General features: G+C 41.5%; 1 protein-coding gene across 13 annotated transcripts in view; it reads left to right on the forward strand.

Moving 5' to 3' along the window:
• Positions 1 to 24,978, forward strand: part of LOC144593435 (regulating synaptic membrane exocytosis protein 1-like) — a 338,785-nt gene that overhangs the window by 249,118 nt on the left and 64,689 nt on the right. For 8 of the 13 annotated variants that reach the window (XM_078398979.1, XM_078398984.1, XM_078398981.1 and 5 more), the window contains 2 exons: positions 2,615 to 2,677; positions 16,521 to 16,610. The exons of 2 other annotated variants lie outside the window; for them this stretch is intronic. In XM_078398979.1, the coding sequence (XP_078255105.1) occupies positions 2,615 to 2,677; positions 16,521 to 16,610 (153 nt within the window). Of the gene's footprint in view, positions 1 to 2,614; positions 2,678 to 16,520; positions 16,611 to 20,955; positions 21,034 to 24,978 lie in introns of all 13 variants that reach the window. 3 more of the 13 variants (XM_078398980.1, XM_078398993.1, XM_078398990.1) reach the window with 2 other exon arrangements.

Here is a 24,978-nt window from a genome sequence, read left to right on the forward strand (position 1 = left end):
CAATATACTGAAGATGCGGCAGACGGCGAGTGCGGATGGGGCCTCCAGACTATGGAACATCTCCTGGGCTGTGACATGCTGCATGACACATGCACTGTAAAGGATCTTGCAGAGGCCAAAGACGTGGCACTAAAATTTGCTCGCCTTTGGCAAACAGTTGTGTGATGACACGAATAAATAAATAAATAGTTTCTCGTTACTTGCTCTATTTCTGCAAATGGTTAGTAACAAAAATGTCATATAATTAAAACAGCAAGCAACCAAACGGTGAAATTAAGGCACAATGTTTTCCATGTTGATTTGGACAGGGTGAAGGATTGGCTAGGTTCAAGCAGGTGCAGTATAATGTGGGAGATGATTTTCTCAATGGTGAGAGATAAGGAAAGAGGAAGGTATAATGATATCTGGGTTTCCTGTACACCAGTCACTGGGAATAAGCATGTGGGTGAAGCTGAGGGATAAGAAATCAAACGGTATGCTGACCGTCATAGTGAGAGGATCAGGGACTGGTGCTGCTGGTGTACGGGGTCTTGTGGTGGCTTCTTTATTTGAGAATGCTCTTGCTATGGAGCAACTTCAGTGAAGCATCATTAATATGATTCCTGGGATGGCAAATCTTAGAGATAGAATCAGGATACAATTTATAATTGGGTATTAACATATTTCCTGCAAAAAAACCTTGTTGCTATTGCAGACATTTCAAATAAAAGTAGTAGTTTTGATAAAGAATAAGTTTCCATTATCACTTTTTTCATTGATGATTGAAGTTGTGTGAAAGTATCAACAAAGTCTCCTCAAGACATGCTCTCAATATACTCTTCTTTACTGGGCTTCTCTCAGGGCTGCAGTAAAACCAAGGGCCAGGTATTGTTAGGAACAATTAATTGCAGTTAATTGCAGTTAAATCTTGAACCATTATCCCAGTGTAACAAAATTGGAGGCCAACACCAGACAGTTGTTGATCTCTTCCCAAACTGAGGGTAGGGGATCTTTAAAGATTTTGTTGTTGAGGGAACATATTGCTGTAAGTACTGAGCTGTATGTGATTTTCTTCATCTGTCATATCCATATTTACTCAGCGGGACAGGCAGCATCTCTGGAGAGAAAGAATGAGTGACGTTTCTGGTCGAGACCCTTGAAGAAGGGTCTCGACCTGAAACGTCACCCAGTCCTTCTCTCCAGAGATGCTGCCTGTCCCACTGAGTTACTCCAGCATTGTATGTCTACCTTCGATTTAAACCAGCATCTGCAGTTCCTCCCTACACATATCCATATTTACGTTGCCTTCTGCACTGCACCCAGGGTTGCCAACTGTCCCGTATTAGCCGGGACATCCCGTATTTGGGCTAAATTGGTTTGTTCCGTACAGGACCACTCTTGTCCCGTATTAGTAGGGTTGCCAACTTCCTCACTCCCAAATAAGGGACAAAGGGTGTTGTCACCGCCCCGCGCCCCACGTGACCTCACTCAACCAGCGGCCACGTGCTCCCGCTCCACCAATGGTGGCCGCCCGGGCCGGGAGGCGGGCTGCTACGCAACCTCCGTTAGGGGCTCCCAGAAATCGCTACAAAATGTAATAATAATCAGTGACCTCATAAAAACCCGGGTTTAAATGTACAGGTTTGGGCTAACTTGTTGTAAAATTTAACAGAAATGTCGCGGGGGGAAAGCTCAGCAGGTCAGAAAGAGAAACAGAGTTAATGTTTGGAGTTGGCGACCTGAGGGAGTAACATTAAATCAGTGCTTCCAAGTCATGCAGCGGGTTACAATCCACTTAAATTGCTTAAACCTGCGGGAATTCGTTCAATCCACAAAAAACAGTCAGAAACTGAGCCATTCTTTGACACTAATTGCAGGTTCCCCATTGACAGTCCGGTTTAATTCCTTGCGGCAGCCGGTAAACCAAGCCAGACTCCTGTCTTGAAGGGCATGTTTGGTTAGTTGGGTGGGCGGGTGGGCGGGAAGTCGCCGGGCTTTTTGATTCCTTTCCCCTCCTCAGAACTTACAAACTAAGGCAGCGTCCTTGGTAAACCTGCACACAATACCAGTGGAGTTTGTGGTTGAACCCGGGCAGCCGCCATTGGTGGAGCGGGAGCATGTGGCCGCTGGCTGGGTGAGGTCACGTGGGGCGCGGGGTGGTGACGTCACCGTGTCACCTTGAGGAAGTTGGCAACCCTAATTGCATCAGTGATTGTCTCAAAAAAGCTTTGGTTAGGAAATAATTTTACTTACACAATTTTCATTCAAATACGATGTGATTTTCAGAGTCTGGGAATGAGGGGCATTCTTTAACATTGCCAAGTAATTTGGTAGTTTTTTTCTACATGAAGTGTATCATGACCCCGGTTAATAAGATAAATTAAATGGAACATCATTCTGTAAGGTACTCTGCATTTAATGCTATGGTACATTTAAATTAATTTTCTCTGATATTTAATCACAAGAACTAACATGTTCCTTGTTGGTAAGTTTTAAGTACTTGTATCATTGAAGCATACAATGAAAATATTTTAATTTGTTCATTCAGTCGCATCTTCATCAGATCTCACTTTCTTTTTCATTGCTCCATCTTTTCTCCTCACTGAATTGCTCCCCATTCATCATGTCTGTGCAGTGAGCTCCTTATGCTGCCCAGAGCAAAACGAGGAAGGAGTGCAGAGTGCCTGCATACTGCCAGGTAAATATAGCAGCCCAACACCATTCAAGACTGCTTTCTCATTCTGTAAAAGAAGGTAATCGGTGAATGACTTTTTTTCTACTTTGGTTTAGTGTTGCTGTCGTAAAAATGGTTTTCAGTTGTAAATATATGAGTTCATTGTCAGACATCTTGTTGTGCTTTAACACAGCTACACTTTCTGTTTCTAGAATGCTGCCTTTCATCCTAGTGGTGAATAATATTGAGAGCTTATCATTTTCATTGTTTGTATTTGTTTGTGTGCTCAGCAGATTTTTGACAATGCCACTCAAAAACAAATTCAGTAAAACAATCATTGATACAGAGGATCCCATCTATATTGGATGTTAGTTTTTTACATCATGCATTTGGGCATACCACTTGCCCCTGTTCCTAACATCCCATCAAGTTTAATGCACATCCTCTCCATAGATATTGACGTTCCAAATTAACATGCAGCAATATAAACATACGATGACATGTGATCTCTAGTATTTATTCCATTGTTGGTAAAATCTTTATTAATTCAAACAGCTGTATTTTTCTGTAATTTATACATAGCTCCAAAAACTCTGCTGTCAGCAAGAGTTGCTGGCAATGTATATTTAATGAAAATATAAACATTTTTCTCTGAGCCATTTTCACTTGAAAGCACACCCAAGCATTTGATCAACTTTCATTAGACAAATCGCTGTTCTTAATATGTCATAAAATAGTAAGATTTATGGCCTTTGCCCTGGAGCAGTATTGTTACAACACCACTTTGCACAGCTCCAGTTCTGACATTGGATATATTGTTCTCACATTTGGATTTGAACAGGTACCGTTAGACTGAAGTATAGCCAACCTCTCTGAAACCAGCAATCCATGAAATATATTAGTGACTTGAATAAGATCATAAAATGAGGGAAGTAGATTAGACTTTATTGCCTTCCATCACAGTGAGGGACGTGTAACTTTTACGTAATTGTGTGTCTTGTTGCTTTTTTTGTGTATGGCTGTAAGGTAATACGAATATCATTGTACCTTGATTGGTACACGTGACAGTAAAAGACCTTTGAAACCTTTGAAGATCTTTCCTGAGCATCGAGGAACTACCTGACCAATCCACCAAGTCCAAAACATGACTTTCCAGGAGCAAGGCCTTGCTTGGTGGGATCTCATTATTCGTCCCAGAGGGGTTTTTTTATCGGTTAGCTATGGGCAAGGAGACACGACTTCGGACTTTCATTCAAACAATGTAGTTGTTGAACCAGGAGATGACTAAGGCGTTAAGATACTGATAGAGATGGGGTGAGGAGTATCACGTGATCTTCAGTCTAATTTCAAATTAAATGTGACAGCATTCAACCTCTCACATTCCCCTGACCACACATGCAAACACACGCAGACACACACACACAAGAACATTACATACAACATTGTTCCCAATTATTCAGTGTCTGAGTTGTGTCAATGACTGGTTTAGGTTTAGATCAAGAATCTTTCGCAGAGTTTGATGCCCAAGGCATCTTAATGAGATCTTCTAAAAAGCCAGCCACTGAAACTTTTATCATTTGAGAAAGTAGGTCATTATCACATTTTGACATTTCCAGTAAATATTCCCAGTGACCTGGATTTGCCAAGTAATGGCCTGAATGACGGTGTTTGCTGTTATTATCCCATGGAGCTGAGGGCAACTCTGGAATTTTAATACATGTGGAAACCTGGAAGCTCCTGTTTGTGAGTTGCTGCTGCTGGAGGGCAGGCTGTGCCCCTTGCTGGACTCACCCTAGAGTCTGGTGAGGAAGTAAGAGTTGGGTTGAATTGTTCAATGCTTATGATGCAAACTGGGTAAAAAGATTCTGTGCCAGGGCCAAGGGGAATGCTGCAGCTGTTTTACTGGAGGGGAATGTTTACAAAAGTCTCAGGTAAGAGTTTGTTCATTTGAAAAGACTTCTAGGAAGGTAATTAGTTAAACAAATATTTATTTAAGGCCATTTTAATAAACTCTAATGGCTTGTTCATTTAGATTTTTTTTAAATGTTCATTGTTGTTTACCTTTTGAATGTTGTGCCATTGATTGCAAATCCAACCTCACTTCTTTTGGAGAGGCTTTATTGGTGTGAGCTTAATGTGAGGTTGTCTGGCAGGAAGGATTGATGTTAAATAAGTAAAAATTCACCAGAATCACTTGAAATTGATAGCTTCATTAACCTGTTAGTTCACCTTTTAAAAAAGATTGGAAGAATATGTGAGGGTTTTACAGTACACCTTTAACATAAAGTAGTATCACATTACACACCATCCCAAGGTATTTCAGGGGTACAAGTAAATATAGGAATTACAAACCAAAGGAAACAGGCATTGTACGCTGAAGGGCCTGTCCTTGTACTGTATTGTTCTGTTCTATGAGGAGAGCATTGAGCAATGGGCGTTGGGATGGGGGTGGGGATGAGAGTGGGGCAAGGAGACACAATAGGTGCATTCGTGTGAGGGAGGGGGAAAGGAAACAAGGTGTCAGGGCTGGGGGGTAAGGTGGGAAAAAGAGGGTATTGGGGAAGATCAGGGCAGATTCTCGTAAATTTGCTTTACGTTCTTTCCAGTTTAAGAATATATTTTCTATAGTAAGATGGCCAAAACTGAACACAATGCTCCAAATATTGCCTCACCAATGTCTTGTTCCACTGTAACATAATATCGCAACTTCTATTTGCAATACCCTAACTAATGAAGGCCAATGCGCTGAAAGCCTTCTTGACCACCCTATCTACCTCTGATGCCACTTTAAAGCAACTATCTACCTGTACGCCTAGATCCCTCAGTTCTACAATGCTCCCCAGAGCCTTTCCACTCACTGTGTTTGTCTAGCTTTGGTTTGACTTCCCAAAATGCAACACCTTATGCATCTGCATTAAACTCCATTAACCATTCCTCAGCCCACTTGTCTAAATGATCCTGCTTTAATCTTTGATAGTCATCTTCGCTATCTGCAATATCACCCACTTGAGTGCCATCTGCAAACTTACAAATCCTGCCTTGTACATTCTCATCCAAATCATTGATATAAACCACAAACAGTAATGGGCCCAGCACCGATCCCTGAGGCACACCATGAGTCACAGGTCTCCAGTCCAAAAAACAATCTTCCACAATCGCCCTCTGCTTCCTTCCATGAAATTAATTTTCTATCCAGTCAGCTGGGTCTCCCTGGATCCCACTGGATCTAAACTTCCAGAACAGCCTACAGTGCGGAACCTTATCAAATACCTTGCCAAAATCCATCTCGACAATGTCAACAGCTCTGCCCTCATCAACCTTTTTGGTTAAATCTTCAAAAAACTCAATCAGATTCATGAGCCACGATCTCCCACGTATAAAACCATGCTGCCTATCCTTCATCAGCGCCTGTCTATCTAAATGCATATTTATCTTATCCCTCAGAATATTCTCCAGTAACTTGCCTATCACAGATGTTAGGCTCACTGATCTATAGTTTTCAGGGTTTTTCTTGCAGGCCTATTTAAATAGAGACAAAATAATAACCACCCTCCAGTCTTCTGGCACATCACCTGTATTTAATGATGTAGAAACAAAAAATTGCAGATGCTGGTTAATACACAAAAGGACTCAGAGTTCTTGAGTAACTCAGCAAGTCAGGCTGCATCTCTGGAGAGCATGGATAGGTGATGTTTTGGGTCTAGACCTTTCTTCAGGTTGATTGTGGGGGGGTGAAGAAAGCTGGAAAAAGGGAGAGACAGGACAATTCGTGGTAGGTAATAGGTGGACAGGCAAGGGTTTTTTTTGATAGCCAGATGGTTGGAACAAAGGCAAAAGATAAGAGCAGAAGGTGTGAGACAGGTATGACGAGTTGCAGATTGAGAAGCCAGAGGGATGACAGTAGAGGGGGTGTGGGTGAGGGGTGAGAGAGGGGGGGGGGGAGAAGTAGGTGGGAATTGCAGGTTGGGCAAAGGGATAGTATTTAATGATGAATCATATATCTCAGCCAGGACGCCTGTAATTTCTTTGGCTTCCCACAGTGTCTTCAGATATATCTGATCAGGTCCGGGAGATTTGTCTACCTTCATACGCCTTAGGACGTTCAGCACTTCCTCGAACATAGTACTGACTGTCCTAAAGACACTTTCATTGACTGTCCCAAGATCCCCAATCTTCATGTATAAAAGGTGACCGTTTTGGTTTCTGAGTGGCCCTATTCTCTCTTTGGTTACCCTCTTCCCCTTCATATACAAATAATCTCCTTGGATTTTCCTTAATATTATCTGCCAGGGCTATCTCTTGCCCCCTTTTTGCCCTCCTAATCTTCCTATGTTTGCACCTCAGTTCCTGAAACTCTTTCATGGATACACTTGACCCCAGCTTTCCCTGTCCCATGTCTCCTTCTTTTTCCTGACCTGAGCCTCAATTTCTCTCATCATCCGAGCTCCTTACACTCACATGCCTTGCCCTGCACTCTAACAGGAACATGCATGCCCTAAACTTTGGTCAACACACTTTTAAATGCATCCCACTTTCCAGACATTACTTTGCCTGCAAACACCTACCTCAATCAAGTTGGCCTTGCCCCAATTCAGAATTTTAATATACGTACCCGTCCTTTCTTTAACCACAACTATTTTAAAGCTAATAGAACTGTGTGTTGGTCACTGCTTTTGAGCAATTTTGGGTCACTGCACCCACGAACACATCAGTCCCAATTTACTTCCCCTTCCCAATTTCCTAAGAGTAGACCAAGCATTGCCTTCTCTGGTGTAGGGCACTCTACATATTGCCTGATGAAACTTTCCTGAATACATTTGACATATTCCACCTCATCTACGCCTTCTGCACTATGACAGTTCTAGTCTATATTGGGGAAGTAAAATAAAATTCCCCCTAGTAGTCCTGTAACTGCCTGCAATCTCCTGGCATATTTGCTCTTCTAATTCCCGTTGACTATTTGGGAGCCTGCAGTACTCTGCCACCAAGGTGATCATCCACTTTTTATTGCTCAGCTATACCTATAAATCCTCACTGGACAATCCTGTAGTAAATGTAGATATCCTTCCTCACAGTCCATTGTAGCACCAATTTTGGCGTTATCTTCAAATGTACTAATATTGTTAACAATATTGTCCTCAAATCGTTAACGTCGATAACAAACAATAGTGGTCCCAGCACCAACCCCTGCGGCACTTGACTTGTCATAGGCTCCGAATCCGAATATTCCTTGCCTTTGACTTCTTCTTCTTCGAGAGAGAGATGATCACAGTGTATCCAGTTTTTGGTACTTGGACTACAAATCATTTTCGTAAATATTGTCAGCCTGCACTTGGGCAGACAGGAAACATTTTCAAAATTGAGATCACTTTGAACTTAAAAAATACTAATTGTTAAAGATATTTATCACAAGTTACAGAGCCAACAGACTGGTGAAATAGGCAGGAACCTGGCAGCTACAATTTAATTGTAATAAAAAGGAACTGCAGATATTGGTTGAGAGCAAAGATAGACCCAAAATGCTGGAGTAACACAGTGGGTCAGGCAGCATCTCTAGAGAAAAAGGATAGGTGACATTTTGCATCAGGACTCTTCTTCATCTGGAATTTAATATTGTTAGAGGTGTGATTGTGCACATATAAGATTGAATAATGAAGCGAGACTAACAATATAAACAAAATGTTTAAAGTGAATGAAAGTTTGAAAGTTTAAATGCACAGATTATGATGGTAGAATGCTTTTTGTATCCCCTTTTCTTAATAAGTAAAAGCAGTGGGTTTACAGCAGAGATGCACAGATTTGCAGAGAATCATGAATCTCCTGGTTTGCTGGCTCTCCTGAATTTTCATGACAACACATTCTTCTTAAATTGTTGTGCATGAGATAGCTGCTCTACAGATTGCCAGCTGCCATACCATGAGTTTAGTGTGACCAACTGCTCTATCATGGGACTAGACTAGACCATTGGGCATGATCAACTGATATACCATTGGGTAAGCAGTACCACATGGTACACCATGGGACTGGCATGTCTTGCTAGTATAACATGACTAACAACTATGCCATAACATTTCTTATGACCAGTTGTATGTTGAGGAACTAGAATGACTGGCTTCTCTACCATGGAACTAACATGACCAGTTGGTAAACCATGGGACTAACATGGATCTGAGCCAGCAACTCATGATTGGGGGTTGGTTTAAACCCCTATCTACCTGACCATGTACTTATCCCCTTTTGTTTCCCTACCATATACCCCAATGTTTGAAATCATTGCCACAATGTTGGTATGAAGAAATGTAGAATGTACAAGTTACCATGTTTTGGTGACAAGATGGTTACAGATGCACTCACAGATTTCACATTGGACTCCATTCATTTAATCCATCTTTTTCTTGCTGTCGAATTCTTTCCTCCTTCACATTTATTCTTTTGAAATATGCCATGTTAGTTTAAGTGTAAGTTAATCTTTATTTTTTGCTCTAGTTAATTGTTTCGTTGCTATTTTCACTTTTGATCAATGAATCTCATCTGTTCAATTAGATTTCACAGGAATTAGGTCAAAACCTTTAATCAATTGTTAAAAATGAATGCAACTATCAGCTATTGGTTTTGGGGAATGATACCCAAAAGTATTTTTTAAATTAAGATAAAAATGCAATTTTAGTTAAAATGCAGACAAATCACTTTTTTTCTCCTGGGAACGTATTTCAAGAGATTGGACAGAGTTTAGCATTATTTGAATTTGTTGTTTATTGGAATGTATTTAACATCCTCTGTTATTTTTCTTGCTTATCATAATACACCTTATTTGCTATCTAATTATTTTAATGTATGTGAAATTTTGTTTCCAGATTATTCTATATGTTTGCATGAATTAATATTTTTCTTTTAACATTTAATTTTCAAACTGCTTCTGAAGCTACACTTTGCCTTCCTGCTTTAAATCCAGCCATAGACTGGACAGATCTCAGAGTCGAGAGTCACGGATATTGTCATTTACAGACATCTTGGTTAGGTAAGAAGAGTTGAAAGTGTCTGGATGTTCCAGGTGCTTTCCTGCTACTTATTAGAAGAACAAGGAATAGAATTTACTCACCCTCCTGTGGCCATATTTAACATTGGGATCTAGCTTTAAAGAACTTTAGCCATCTTCTAATGCATTTCCAAAAAAATGACATCACTAAAAAAACTGCCCATCGACTGCCCCCTGCTGTATGCACTAAACTATACAACCCAAAAGGATATGCAGTCACATGGAAGCAGGAGTGCTCTGACCTGTTGCACCATTCTGTACAAGTTTAGGCCTGATTTCTATCTAGATTCCGTCTAACAGCTTGGTTCTGTAATCATTAATTTCCTTGCCTAACAATTTAAGTTTTTGATTAGGTTAACAGAGAAAAATTTATAGAGGTGTAGGGAAATAACTGCAGATGCTGGTACAAATCAAAGGTATCACAAAATGCTGGAGTAACTCAGCGTCTCAGGAGAGAAGGAATGGGTGACGTTTCGGGTCGAGACCATTCTTCAGACTGATGTCAGGGGGGGGGCGGGACAAAGATAAGATGTAGTTGGAGACAGGAAAACAGTGGGAGAACTGGGAAGGGGAGGGGATAGAGAGGGACAAACGAACTATCTGAAGTTAGAGAAATCAATGTTCATACCGCTGGGGTGTAAGCTGCCCAAGCGAAATATGAGATGCTGTTCCTCCAATTTGCGGTAGGGCTCACTATGACAATGGAGGAGGCCCATGACAGAAAGGTCAGACTGGGAGTGGGAGGGGGAGTTGAAGTGCTGAGCCACCGGGAGATCAGGTTGGTTAGGGCAGACTGAGCGAAGGTGTTGAGCGAAACGATCGCCGAGCCTGCGCTTGGTCTCGCCGATATAGAGAAGTTGGCATCTGGAACAGCGGATACAATAGATGAGGTTGGAGGAGGTGCAGCTGAACCTCTGCCTCACCAGGAAAGACTGTTTGGGTCCTTGGATGGAGTCGAGGGGGGAGGTAAAGGGACAGGTGTTGCATCTCCTGTGGTTGCAGGGGAAAGTATCTGGGGAGGGAGTGGTTTGGGTGGGGAGGGACGAGTGGACCAGGGAGGTACGGAGGGAACGGTCTCTGCAGAAAGCAGAAAGGGGAGGATATGGGAAGATGTGGCCAATAGTGGGATCCCGTTGGAGGTAACGGAAATGTTGGAGGATAATTTGTTGTATATGCTGGCTGATGGGGTGGAAGGTGAGGACAAGGGGGTTTCTGTCCTTGTTACGAATGGGGAGAGGGGGAGCAAGAGCGGAACTGCGGGATATAGAGGAGCCCCTAGTGAGAGCCTCATCTATAATGGAAGAGGGGAAGCCCCGTTTCCTAAAGAATGAAACTTCCACCTATCCTCTAAAAACTTAAACCAACTTAAACACGTTAACGAGAATCCTCCTTAACATGTGCCACAGTCAACGCAATTCTTATTCATGAAATCTTTCCTCATAATTTAACTTTATACCTAGCATCTTCTTGGTGATGCCGTACCGCACCTTCTCTTTTCAGAGAAGTATATCCTTCCTAAAGTGTCGTATTCGGCCCTGAACAACAGATATAGTTGCAACATAACTTTATGCAACTGAGGCATAATTAATTACACTTTCTATTCCAGTCCCTTCAGATTAAGTCAACAGCAGATTGTGTTCACGAGGAACTTCTAATGAAGCATCCAAATATGCTTCTCAGTTATGTCAGCAAATAACATTTTTCACAAGGCAAATAAATATGGTCGGAGAGATGACCAATAGTTTTGGCAATGAGGCAGTTTTAAATAGCACCGTAAAGGATAAAAAAAGGGGTTAAGGGAAGGAATTCCAGAGGATGGGAGCATGGCATTTTAAGGCACACCTGGCGATAGTGGAAGCCAGAAATGGAGGAATGCGGATGGGAGGCCAGTATTGTTGAAGGAGATTGCAGAGGTACGGTGTTGTGAGGCATGAAGAGATTTAAAACAGAAGTTGAAAATATTAAAATTGAATCATAACTTAACCATCAGACAAATTGGCCAGCATAGTGGATTTATGAATAACTGTCTATAAATCCTTTATGTTATTTTTACACCCCTGCCCTAGTTTTTGGAGTGTTCTGTACATAGGCCTTATCTATATCAGCAAGTCTCAATGCCTAGCTTAATACCAATTAACACTGGATCGGCAGAGGATGCAAGGGTTAAAATGTTGCAAGTAATGGACACCTGATGTTTCCAGATTGCAATCAGGCAAGAGGCGAAGGAATCAAGTTTGACAGGTCAATGGCAGGGGGACTACACATATGTATTATTTCAGAAGGCTCAGTTTCGATCAATTCAGTAACAGTTTGATTCTTCCACAAGTTTTATATACCTAGTTTGGAGGACTATGGACATGTGAACGTACAGCTCTGAGCAGTCGGAGGCTACTGCTCCTTAAGCTGGCCTCACCATTTAATATGATGATGGCTAATCTGATTGTAACTTAAACTCTGCTTTCGCATCTGCCCTCCATAATCTTCTACTCCCTCACATAAATATTGATCCAGCTCTGCCTTAAAATATTCAAAGACTCTGTTTCCATCACTCTTTGTGGAATAGAATTAAGTACGAGAATTGGGACATCATGTTGCATCAGTTGTAATATTGTGTGCAGTTCTGGTTGCTACACCACAGGAAGTGTGAATTAAGCTAGAGAGAGTACTGATAAGATTCACAAATGAAGCAGGTTGAAGGGTGACATTATAGAGATAATATGATGTGGGGCAGAGATAAGGTGACAATCACAGTCTTTTTCCCTGGGCAGAGTTTAAACTAGAGGGCATTGGCTGAAAGGTGTGAGGAAAAAGATTTAAAGGGCAAGTTCTTCACAGATATGGCGCTGGGAATATAAGACGAGTTGCCAGCGAAAGTGGTAGAGCCAGGTACAATTACAATGTTTGAAAAGCATTTGGACATTTTCATGGATAGGAAAGATTTAGAGGGATAAGGGCCAAACCCAGGCAAATGGGACTAATACAGGTAGGCGTCTTAGTAGGCATGGACAGTTTGAGCCGAAGTGTCTGTTTTCATGCTGTATGACTATAATTTGATGAGAAACTGGCCTTTTAGTCCATATTGCCTATGTCTGCCATCAATTCCCCATCTACACCAATGCCAGTTACTAACCCCAAGTCTAGACTTTTTACATATTGTGAGACGACTCATTTTGCTTGCATTATTCCAGATTCAAATCACACTTTGGGTGAAAATAATTATTTCTCAAATGCCCTCAAAACCTCTTTTCCCTAACCCTAAGCCATTGTCCTTTTGTTTTCAATACCAACATTGGTGGAAAAGTTAAATTGAGGAAGGAGATCTAAGTTTACAACAGGATCTAAATCAGCTGGAAAGGTGGACTAAGGAATGGCAAATTGAATTTAAATCTGACAAGTGTAATGCTTCGTATATTGATATGTCAAAACAGGTCAGGCTTACACAGTAAATGGTAGATCCCTGGAGAGAGTTGTAGAAAAGAGAGATCTGGGAGTAAAGGTGCATGCTTCCATAAAAGTGGCTAGTCATGGTGACAGTGAAGAAGGCATTTGGAACACTTACCGTCATTAGGAAGGGTATTGAGTGCAAATGTTTGAACATCATGATGCAGCTGTACAAATTGTTGGTGAGATTACACTTGGAGTATTGTGTTCAGTTCAGTTGAAGCACTCACATGATGTATTTGGACATTTTAAGGAGTTTGTACGTTCTCCCCGTGACCTGCGTGGGTTTTCTCCGAGATCTTCGGTTTCCTCCCACACTCCAAAGACGTACAGGTATGTAGGTTAATTGGCTGGGTAAATGTAAAAATTGTCCCTAGTGGGTGTAGGATAGTGTTAATGTACGGGGATCGCTGGGCGGCACGGACTTGGTGGGCCGAAAAGGCCTGTTTCCGGCTGTATATATATGATATGATATGATATGATTCAGGCGGCATTTGATAAAATTCTGCATCACAGAGCACATATGGGCTGGCATGTTAGTAGATCTTACTGCCCACATCTCTGGTGACCCAAGTTCAGTTTGCACATTCTTCGGTAACCTGTGGATTTAGTGTCCTTGAACATTCCAAAGGTGTGCCGATGGATAGGTTAATTTGCCGCTGCAAATTGCCTTTCTTTGTTGCCTGTTTTCGTGTTATTCTCTGTTATTGAGATAGGTTTAAGGATTAAGGGTTTGTTAATAACAGTAAATAGAGATTAGGAATAATCATCATTTTTGGAGTTGTGAGCAAAGGGTAGCTGCAGAAGTTGGTGCTGAGGATTCACCTTTTCACAAATGATATCAAAGATCTGGAGAGTTGAACCACACCATTGAAGAAGGGAGGGAGGAAAGTAAGTAACAAATGGAACGGGTATCAGCGAGAGAGGGAAATAGAGATGGAGAGGCTGTATGAGTGCAGGGTCTGTGAGTGGAAAGAGGGAAGGAACAGTGTAAGTGAGGAGGCAACTATGTACATGGAGAAGGGGCAATGGGAGTGAGGACTACCAATATCAGTGGGGAAGGATGCATTGAGTGCAAGAGGTGGCATGGTGGGAAGAGTGGGAGGGACAGAGGGAAGGAAGACACTGGGAACGGCAGTGTGAATAAGTAACGGAGGGAAGAGTGTGAATGAGTGAGGGCCCAGAGAAGTGAGGAAGGAAGCACAGAGTGTGGAAGATGGCATTGTGAGGGAGGATTGTGGGTGAAGGAGAGTGCAGTATCGATGGGTGGTCGGGGTGGTGTCAGTGAGGAAGGGAGTAGTGTAACTTGGTAATGCTAGTCTGAGTGAGTAAAGGGAGGAATATGAGGGAGGGCAGCATCAGTTAGGGAGACGGGGGGGATATTAGTCATAATTTGGCGGGTTGTCCAGCTGTGAATATCGGGTGATGTGCAGGATATTGTCACCAATGGATGGAAATGGTTTGAGAGGCATCCCAATGAGAACTGGAGAGTTTATTGGCATTGGTGAGTTTCAAGTATCAGAACAACATTTTATTGAAGACAGACACAAAAAGCTGGTAACTCAGTGGGATAGGCAGCATCTCTGGAGAGAAGGATTAGGTGACGTTTCTGGTCGAGAGCCTTCTTCAGACTGAAAGTCACGGGAAAGGGAAATGGGAGATATTGAAGATGATGTAGAAAGATAAAGAGTAATGAATGAAAGATAAGCAAAAAAGTAACGATGATGAAGGAAACAGGCCATTGTTAGCTGTTTGTTGGGTGAAAATGAGAAACTGGTGTGACCTGGGTGGGTGAGGGATAAAGAGAGAGGGAATGCTGGGGTTACTTGAAGTTAGAGAAATCAAAAATCATAACATTGGGCTGAATGCTGCCCAAGCGAAATATGAGATGCTGTTCCTCCATTTTGCATTTAGCCTCACTCTGACAATAGAGGAGACCTAGGACAGAAAGGTCAGTGTGGGAATGGGAAGGAGAATTAAAATGTTTAGCAACCTGGAGATTAGGTAGGTTCAGCGAAACGATCGCCCAGTCTACGTTTGGTCTCGTCGATGTATACGAGTCCACATTTTGAACAACAGATACAGTAGATAAGGTTGGAGGAGGTGCAAGTGAACCTCTGCCTAACCTGGAAGGACTGTCGTGGTCCCTGGACAGAGTCGTGGGAGGAGGCAGAGGAAGGTTGTTCATAGAACATGATTTGGTGATTCATTGGAACCAGAATATTTTTCCTTTGTATGAGAATTTAGAGTACGCAGCCCATGCCTGGGATAATGGTGTTGGCCGTTTGCAAGGTTAACGTTGATATACTGAGTTGTTGCATCACAGATCTCCTTGATTTGTGTGTGTTTTGTATAGTGTGGGGCTGATCCCAGATCTTTCAGTCTGGCTCCACTGATTACATGTCAGTCTTCTGCTGATTCATCTTTACTGACTCAGCTCACACAAAATCATTCACTGCAATCTTGCAGATAATGCTAAAATATGAATAGATTCCAGCCTGAGCTTATGTATACAGCAGTTTTAATATAAAATTGTAGCTATAATAAGCACATAAATGGGATTGATAATAGTTTATTAATGATATGAGTACTGAGAAAAACATTGTTTTGCATGCTGTTCAGACAAATCATACAAAATAGGATCTCCCTGAATTATTAAACCCATTATGTTTTTATATTGGTCTGTAGAGGACATTAAGATTTTCCCATCATTCTTCCACCTGATCCTTGGCATTTTGCAGTGTTCAGTTATTTCTTGAATTAACACATCAATCCCAAAAATCCACAATTTGTGTTTTTACCTTTTGCAACCTCCAAGGTTAGCTGTTGCACTTGTTATTCCATTACGCAGACAAGTGTTATTCCCAGCTCAGAGGAAACTTTGCAGCCCAATGGCAGCTCTTGAAATGTGACCTTTGCGGATTGAACCAGTATTACAATATCTTTCAAAGTTCTAAAACCACCCAGATCAAACATTCAAATGTGTGTGCAATGCTGCTGCATTTTGTGGAGTTACAAGCAAAAATCATCAGCATGCTAATTATGAGCCATCTAATCATGCTGCTGCATTATCTCCCAAACTCACTCCAACTCTCGCTTGTTATATTGATTTTTGCTAATGAATGGGTTACACCCCCTCTGAACAACATGAGCAAATGATTGTCAAAGATTGCTTAAACTGTGCCAAGATTCGGTTTTTGACTGATTGTTTTAACATTCATCCTTCCAACTTTCCAGCATTTTTTAATGATTGAATTCATAACTGTTTTTGTATTATGTTTTGAAGAGTGCATTGCCTTTATGATTTACGATCTAACATTATATTCCTTCTTTGTTTTCCTTCCCTGTCCTCCTTCTCTTCCACCATTGGATCCCATGTACTGGCATTAGTGAAATACAGCACTCTCTTGACAGGGCTAGGAGTGCTAGTACCAACTGTTTGAGACCAGATACTAGTTTACAGTCACCAGAACAAGACAGGTATATCGAACCCTTTTTTATCCTTGTCATCTGTGCTGATGATTCCATGTTTCTGTAGTTGTGACCCTGTAGGCTTCTTAGATTTGTGTCATGTTCAGAGTATGAAGTGTTTACAATGTTTTCTGCCCTTTTGCTTAGGTGAATCATCAGACATGAACCATATTAACCGTGTGTATATGTTTCACATTGAGTGCTTGGCATTTCAATATTTTTGCTTTCCTTGCTTACCTTTTCTTCCTCCAGCTCGTAGAGAGCCTTTCATATGTTGACAGTATCTCATTACCCAGTGGCTAATGTCTAAAAACAGAAGTAGGAATATGAAATTGAATCTTTTTAAACAGAATTCAAGTAGATGTCCTGACAGTTTAACTTGAATTAAAAAGAAGGTAAGTCCTTTTAGTCACTGCCTGCAAACGTACCTGAGTTTCCGAGTAATATTTAAATACAATTTGGCCTGTGATTAATTATAGGTCTGATGGGATAACCACTCATTGGAATATAAAGCTTAGCAAGTGGTGTATTTTACAAGCAGCATTATTAGTTAAGTTCTCTACTCCTGGTTGCTATTTATTCATATGTGTGAGCAGTCATCAGGGAAAATAGAACTGGTCGGCAATAAGACTAGTGGTTGTACAGCTAGATCCTACAGAGAGCCACTGATAAGAAATTTCCAGAAATCCTCAATCTCCTGTGGCAGCTGTCTGTATATCTTCCAAAAAATAGCTAGATAGAGCTCTTAAGGATAGCGGAGTCAGGGGGTATGGGGAGAAGGCAGGAATGGGGTACTGATTGAGAATGATCAGCCATGATCATATTGAATGGCAGTGCTGGCTCGAAGGGCCGAATGGCCTCCTCCTGCACCTATTGTCTATTGCCTAAAATGGGGTAGGAGCAAAGAGGCAAGACATGGAAATGCCAGGTGCCCACAGCACCTGGCAAATCCATCCCCATCCACCTTGCCAGCCTGCAGCCACACTTTGCTCATAACTCCCAAACACCCAGAAATACTCTGCCTGACCCTGAGAAAGACAGCGTACAATTAGACAACGGTTGACAAATCCATCCCCATGCAGACCTGCAAACATTCCCACCTAAAATATCACCACCCCCTCAGCAGCAGTCAGATGCATGGTCAGTCCAACTCCAAACCACTTGATTTGTCTCACAGACTTGCTAGTGACGTTCTGCTAGGAAGTCAGGGAGGTTTAACTTGTTTCAAGAAATTGTTTAAAAATTGATCAGAATATATTCATAAGATCAAAAATTTGTATGCCAGGGATTTTGAAACTCAGTGCTTGCTTGTTTTTTTATATTTGTATCATGATGGCAAAGCCTAATCCTCCAATGAGAGCAGATAGAAACAAACAAAATAATCAGTGGTACACAACTCTGCCAGATATTTTACTGGTGAAAAACAAAATGTATCAAAGACAAAAGTAAATAATGTGCATTAATGCATTGTTTAAAACCTGTCAACATATTAAGGGCTTTTCTCCATGTTATTTAGAGTTTTTATTCTCCTTAGGCTGTGCTTCATCCTTGAACAGAGCACCTTAAAGCTATGAGTATTTACAAGATGTATGTAGATAGTGCTTGGCTTTAAATTGGAAAGGTAAAATGCATTGAAACCACCCAGCTCTGTCTGAGCACTGCACAAGGTACAAGCACTGTGGCAGCTTTCTTCTCCCTTTTCCTCACCTTCAGCTGCTTTGCCAGGTTTACTCAGCTTTGCAAGGCTGACAGGAGGTACTTTGATGTTTATTTGTATTGCTCAGCGGTAAACAGCGAACTGGAACGATGCCCCAGCCAGAGAGTGGTTTTGTAGAGTGGATGGTGATGTGTTTAGACACAATACAACATTGCAGGGACTGAAAACAACTGGATGTCAAACAAGGTCAAGCTAGTAAATCCCCTTCTTATCCTTGTATGTTTTTCGAATGACTTCAACGTCATCCTGTTTTTCCTTGGTAGGTTTTGATACTAGCCTGGCTGAGTTTGACTAATCCAGGGCCTGATTTACTCAAAAAGGTCACTAGTACCATAGTGTTTCTTGAGACCTTTTCTGTTGCATAATCCACAGTTACTTGAGTGAATTTTGCCCTCACAATACTTTCCCCACAGAAAAAATCACACTCATGTTATTCAATGCAGATAAATTAGAATCTCCACACCACTTCAATTATTTGGACATTACAGAGAAAAAAAATCTAAAAAATGCGAGACATAAACATGAAAAGGAGAAAACTTAAACTTTCACTAATTTCGCTTTTAGCTAGCCAGTCATGACTTCTTTTACATTTTCTGATATCTTTCTGTAGTTAGCTTAAGTTGAAAGAATCTACTTGCCTTCATTAAAATGATGAAAACTGGAGTCATTCTTGCAGGTGCGGCAGAGGTCTCAGGGCCTTACTCTGCATCATAGGGAGCTGCAGCTAACCCAGATCATATACTACTGAGAACACAGATACTGAGAATATTCTCCATATTAATCATGTCTTTGAACAAGAACAGTTTAAAATATTGGTGGTTCATTGTGGAACACCAGAGCCCTAACTGTGATCACTTTATTAGAATCAAGATTCCAACACATATACTATAATTTAAAGAATCAACTTTCTCCAATGTAAAGCTAGTTAAAAAACATCCTCCAAGCCATTGCTCTGCATTGGATTATCAATAAATGTTGTGTAATTGGCTTTAGGACTTTTTAACAGGAAAAGAGAAATTGATATGATGTCCATTTCTAACCTCTCAGGTAAAACGTGTGTGTAAAGGCTTGTATGCACTTTTAACGTGGTAGTGCTTTCTGGTGTGTGTGATTCTGCATGCATTACTAGTCATTATTCATCATTGGCCTACCACATCCTTACCAATCATTGTACCTATCAGTACTAATCATGCACAATTACTTCTCTCAATCACAAGGACATTGCTTGTGTTTTGAGTGTGTGGGATGATAAATTCACCGAATCCGAACCAAGAAAGGACATGGGTATCTCAGTACCCTGAAGAGTATCATGTACCAATTTTTGAGGCATACCTTCTTGTCTCTTCTTGGCCCCCTTCTGTGACAAGGAATAACCAGACGTTAGCTTCCTCCTGTCAGAACTCCTGCTCTTCCATGTATGTCTGAAGAGCATCATAGAAGAAATATTGCCAAGAGAAATTGGATGATTATGTTTTGAAACTAGTTTTCCTATGATTCATTCAGTCAGCTTTCATTTTGAACATTTTGTACATGTCACCTATGCTACATCGAGTAGAATTAGACATATCAGCATAGATCCACTGTCCGTTTTCAGGCCCTTGATCCTGAGTTAGTGTCATCTACACACAACACCTCAGCAGGACTTCATCAAACTCTGGACCACTCCATTCCTATTGAGTGATCACAGTTTTTATCATCATTTGATGGCAGATTCTCAATGTCAACAACAATGGCAAATTCACAGATAATATTTTATAATGGAATTGAAACTGAGCATTTTAAGGCAGATTGGTGAAAAAGTCTTAACCCCCTAGGCTTCCACCTAACTTTCAGAGTATGTGGGAAAAGCCTTGTCTATTGCAATTGGAACAGATACACTCTTCAAAAGCAACGGAAGGGACACATCTTTCATTGGATAAATCCACCATTGTGAACAAGGAAGATCACACATTTACGTGAGAGTCATACAGCACAGAAACAGCCCTTTCTGCTCACTACATCCATGCCAACCGGTTTTCCCATCTACACCAATTCCATTTGCCCATATTAGGTCTGTATCCTTCAATGCCGTGCCTACTTGAGACTCTTCTAAATGCCTCTCAAATGTGGTGACAATATTATTCCACCACCTCCTTCGGCAGCACATAACTTCTCTGTGTGTAAGCTTTCCTCTCGTTTAAAGTTCTCCCCCTTGTTTTGACCTCCTACCTTAAGAAAATCATTATCATTGTCTACCCTATCTATTCCGCTTATAATTTATTCATGTGTGGGGAAGAAAACAAGCTATATAAGATACATATTAGAGTATTGGCAGATTGCCATCCATCCCCCACTCTGTAATGAAACTTTTGATATACATTTTGCTTCAAATTAATGCAAATATGATCAAAACATTCAAACAATTACATTAAAGATGGAATGACAACATCACCATTTGCCATCACCATTTTCCAACTCTGCATCATTCATGGGAAGACTTACCATTGTAAAATCTCAATTACTTTCCATGTTATTTGTGTTTAGATACCTGGGGTACACTCCCAGTCAGCCATCTACCGCTAAGCCTTTACTGGCAGTTTCTGGTTCCCAGTTTCTGTTTAACTTGTCTATGTATCTTCCTGTTTCATGGTGGAAAAGGTGGTTTCACTCCCTAGATAGGAAACGACCTCCTAGTCCCAGGATTCACATCCAGCATGCCTCTCCAGAGGATGACAGGTACTGACCAACTCAAAGTCTGCATCAAGATTTATGTATAAAACTATGTGCTGGCTCATTTGGAAGTTAACTGTTTTTCGTTCAATTTGTGCTTTCCAATACCAAATATAACTGAGAATTCTAATTTTTAATTTTGATCTATGGTTAATGACTTCCAATTATTTTTCCATATTCCAGAGCTGTGTGGTTTATTAAAGAGGAGATTTCACCATTAGAATCTAGTATCAGCCTTAGGCTTTCTGGTATTGATATATATTTGCTGATTGTTGAATTTAGATCATATTCACATCTTATTCCAAAGTGAAATTCAGTCCACAAAGCTGTTATTTTTCAGAATGTTTGGAATCTATAGAGCAAGAAATTATTTTGCTTTGAAAAAGTACACTAGAATAGCACTTTATGGGCACTTTGTGAGCTTTGTCTGAGTGAATGGTTATCAGACCCGTGCCTCAAGTGTTTGCAGCGCATGGTGCCCTTTGTTTAGCTCCAGTCATTGCAGCAGTTCTGTCTGGCACTGAAGGTGATCCACCACTGTATGATGTCACAGTTCCAGCCAGTTCCAGCCCGCCCATAAAAATGCCAGTTTTCCAGGAACAGTTGGTTCACTGAATCAAAAGGGAGAAGGAGTCAGGCATGACACCCTCCCCCAGTTCATGGTTGATCTGAGAACCTCATGGCAAGCTCGGGATGATTGTGGTCCCAGTAGTTCACCTCTTCTGCCAACAGCAGAAAATTGGTGACTGCAGTGAACCATAGCATGTCAAGCATCAGTGCAGTTAAACGATTGATGATCTCTCTGGCTGGGTCAGTCTGGAGGGAATTCTATGGAGGAGAGGGTGTTTGCCAGTATTGTTTTGCTATCACAGAGCAAAGGACAGGCTCATTAAGCTTGAAGCACAAATCCATTCTGCCTTTTTACATCTCCCCTCAGCTGACTCATCCCACTCCCTCTGTGCATTAATACTCTGTCCATGAGCATCCGTTGTTCAAGCTTCCCTCACTGGGCTACAGGTCTCATCACTGTTCATGCAGGAGGTCCCACTGCCCATCCACTGCCTGCCTTGCTTGGGGAGCCCATTCACACAAGGAAGACAGTTTGTTACTGAGGTCTGTCTCAGGTCATGCTATCTCTTGTAAACAGAGTTTGGAGGTGTACAATGATACATGACAGAAGTGCCCTACAGGCGTACTAGTTGGCTGGTGTGGGGCCCTAGAGAGTGAGCTGTGCCCCAGCTCTGCTTTGGAGGGCATCCAATGAGGAATTCTATGGGCAAGACTTTGGAAGATTGCTGCTGCAATGCAAATAGCCATGGTTAGGGCATTGTGCGAGTTCCTGCAAGAAATAGCAAGGATCACGGGGGAGATTTTATTGCATTCATCACACAGCTTTGCCTGGAATCTGGAGGCCAACCTCTCCAATTGGGAAATGGGGTCAGCTCATTGCCAGCAGGCACATACCCAGTCAGAGGGCAGCAAATGAAGCAGATCACAGCTGGGTGCCCCCATTAGCTCTGCCCTGGGATTGGGGGGCTCCCACTGCAGACAACGGATCCCCACTCACTGCTGACTATGAGCAGCTCAGTGCTGACTGGGCCCAGAATGTGACCACCCAGGCTCTGAATCTGCACAAAGCAATGGAAGGACTGGAGTCATGACCGTGCATGAATTTATTGTAGATACTGGTTACCAATCTATCCTCTGGAATGATGAGATAAAAGTGGTGGATGGAAACATTTGGGGATAAACGATGAATATGTGAGAAAAGGGTGGAAATTAGCACTAAAAGTGCAAAGCTGATCAATCAAGGGAATTAAGTATGAAAATCCGTTCATTATTTATTTTAGATGCAGCTTTAAATCATCAATCCTATTTTTCTGATCTGTGTAATTACATTAATTACAGAAGATCTGAACTTCTGTATAATTATAAAGAATGTTATAGTTGTAGTTTTCCAGTTCTGTATGTCTCCAGCATCCAGGGAATTTTTGTAGTTTACAACTAAAGTATCCACTTTCACTGCACCCAACTTCCTTCATGATGCAAGCCATCAACTCCATGTGATTTGTTGGCCTTTACTCCCATTTGTTTGCCCATTTGTTTTTCTCCAATGCTAGAGGTTGTTCCTTCTTTCTTTATGATTGTCTGTTATTCTTGGTATTTACTGTCTTCTTTACATTATTTATCAGTTTACCTTCATACTTATCATTTCTCCCTCTTCATAATTCTTTTGGTTATCCTTTGCTTGTTTCCAGAGATTCCTTAATACTTTGGCCATCAAATGATCAGTGTTTTCTTTCAGTTTGATATCATCCTTCACTTTAGTTGATGTATCCTTTCCATGGGGAACACTGTGTTCTCACTGCACACATCCAGAGGTTTCTCACGTTTAGTTCTAGATCTCCATAAAGGCCATTGTGCAGCATATACAGTGCTGTCAGTAGTAGTGCAAGCACAAAATTGTTCTGTATTTTAAAACCTGCAGCTAAATACAAAAGGTTTAGATTTAGATTTAGAGATACAGCGCGGAAACAGGCCCTTCGGCCCACCGAGTCCGCGCCGCCCAGCGATCCCCGCACATTAACACTATCCTACACACACTAGGGACAATTTTTACATTTACCCAGTCAATTAACCTACATACCTGTATGTCTTTGGAGTGTGGGAGGAAACTGAAGATCTCGGAGAAAACCCACGCAGGTCACGGGGAGAACGTACAAACTCCGTACAGACGGCGCCCGTAGTCAGGATCGAACCTGTCTCCGGCGCTGCATTCGCTGTAAGGCAGCAACTCTACCGCTGCGCCACTGTGCCGCCCTTTGCTTGTTTCCAGGTTTATTACTGTCATGTATACCGAGGTACAGTGAAAAGCTTTGTTTTGCATGCTATCCAAACAGATCAGATAATACTGTACATAAATATAATCACGTCAAATCCAAGTACAATACATAGAAGAAAGGGGAAGATACAGAGTGCAGAATATAATTCTGGGCATTGTAGCACTTCAGTTCCATAGCAGTTCATCACCAGAACATTGAGGTCTCCTTAGCAGTAATTATTCCAGTCCCACCTGAGTCACTTCCAGGGTTGACCTTCCTCAAGTTAACTCTGCTTGATCTTTTCATCCATAGTTATTCACTCCCAAACAAGGGACAAAAGTTAAAGCTGTTTAATTGTTATATGCACCAGGAATTATTACTCACTGCAGGCCCACTAATGCAACAACAAAACAAATAAATATACAATGACAATAATACAATAAATTATCAATAATACTAGGTAACCAGACCATAATAGTGCAAGCCAAAGTAAGGAACATCCCCCTTCTTGCAAAAATCATTTTTGCCCTTGGACCTCTACCCATCCCCTACTCTGAACTTTTCTTCGGCTCCATTCCCAATCATCCCCTCAGAACCAGCACCAACTCCTCATTCGGAACATCTCCGATCACGATGATTTACTGGATACCTGACCTGAGGACTGCTTCACATCTCCCGATACCAATCTTATGGTCCTTTCCTCAACCTTCTTAAGGATCATCTCCCACTATCCTGCGATCTGTATCCCTACAATCACCGACAGTAGTTGGTAAGCAGTGTCATTTCTGTGTCATTGTACTTGTTCAGCTTGTGTTACTGTAGACCTTGCCAGGAGGCACCACACTGGAGTAGGGCTTGCATTAAAATGTTAGGGTCCCTTTGGAGCACACATTGAAGAACTTCTCACCCAGACCTTTTGTTTGGAACTTATTCTCTGCCATTGATAATTCTGATCATTCCTTCATGACATTCTAAGCATCCTCTCTCTCTCTCTCTCTCTCTCTCTCTCTCTCTCTCTCTCTCTCTCTCTCTCTCTCTCTCTCTCTCTCTCTCTCTTCGTGTTCATTCACATGGCATGTCAGGACGCTGGAGTCTCTTATGTAAAAAAGCAGCAAAAACTGAAAAGAAT

This window comes from Rhinoraja longicauda, chromosome 5 (genome assembly GCF_053455715.1).
Source record: "Rhinoraja longicauda isolate Sanriku21f chromosome 5, sRhiLon1.1, whole genome shotgun sequence".
NCBI classification, from domain to species: Eukaryota; Metazoa; Chordata; class Chondrichthyes; order Rajiformes; family Arhynchobatidae; genus Rhinoraja; species Rhinoraja longicauda.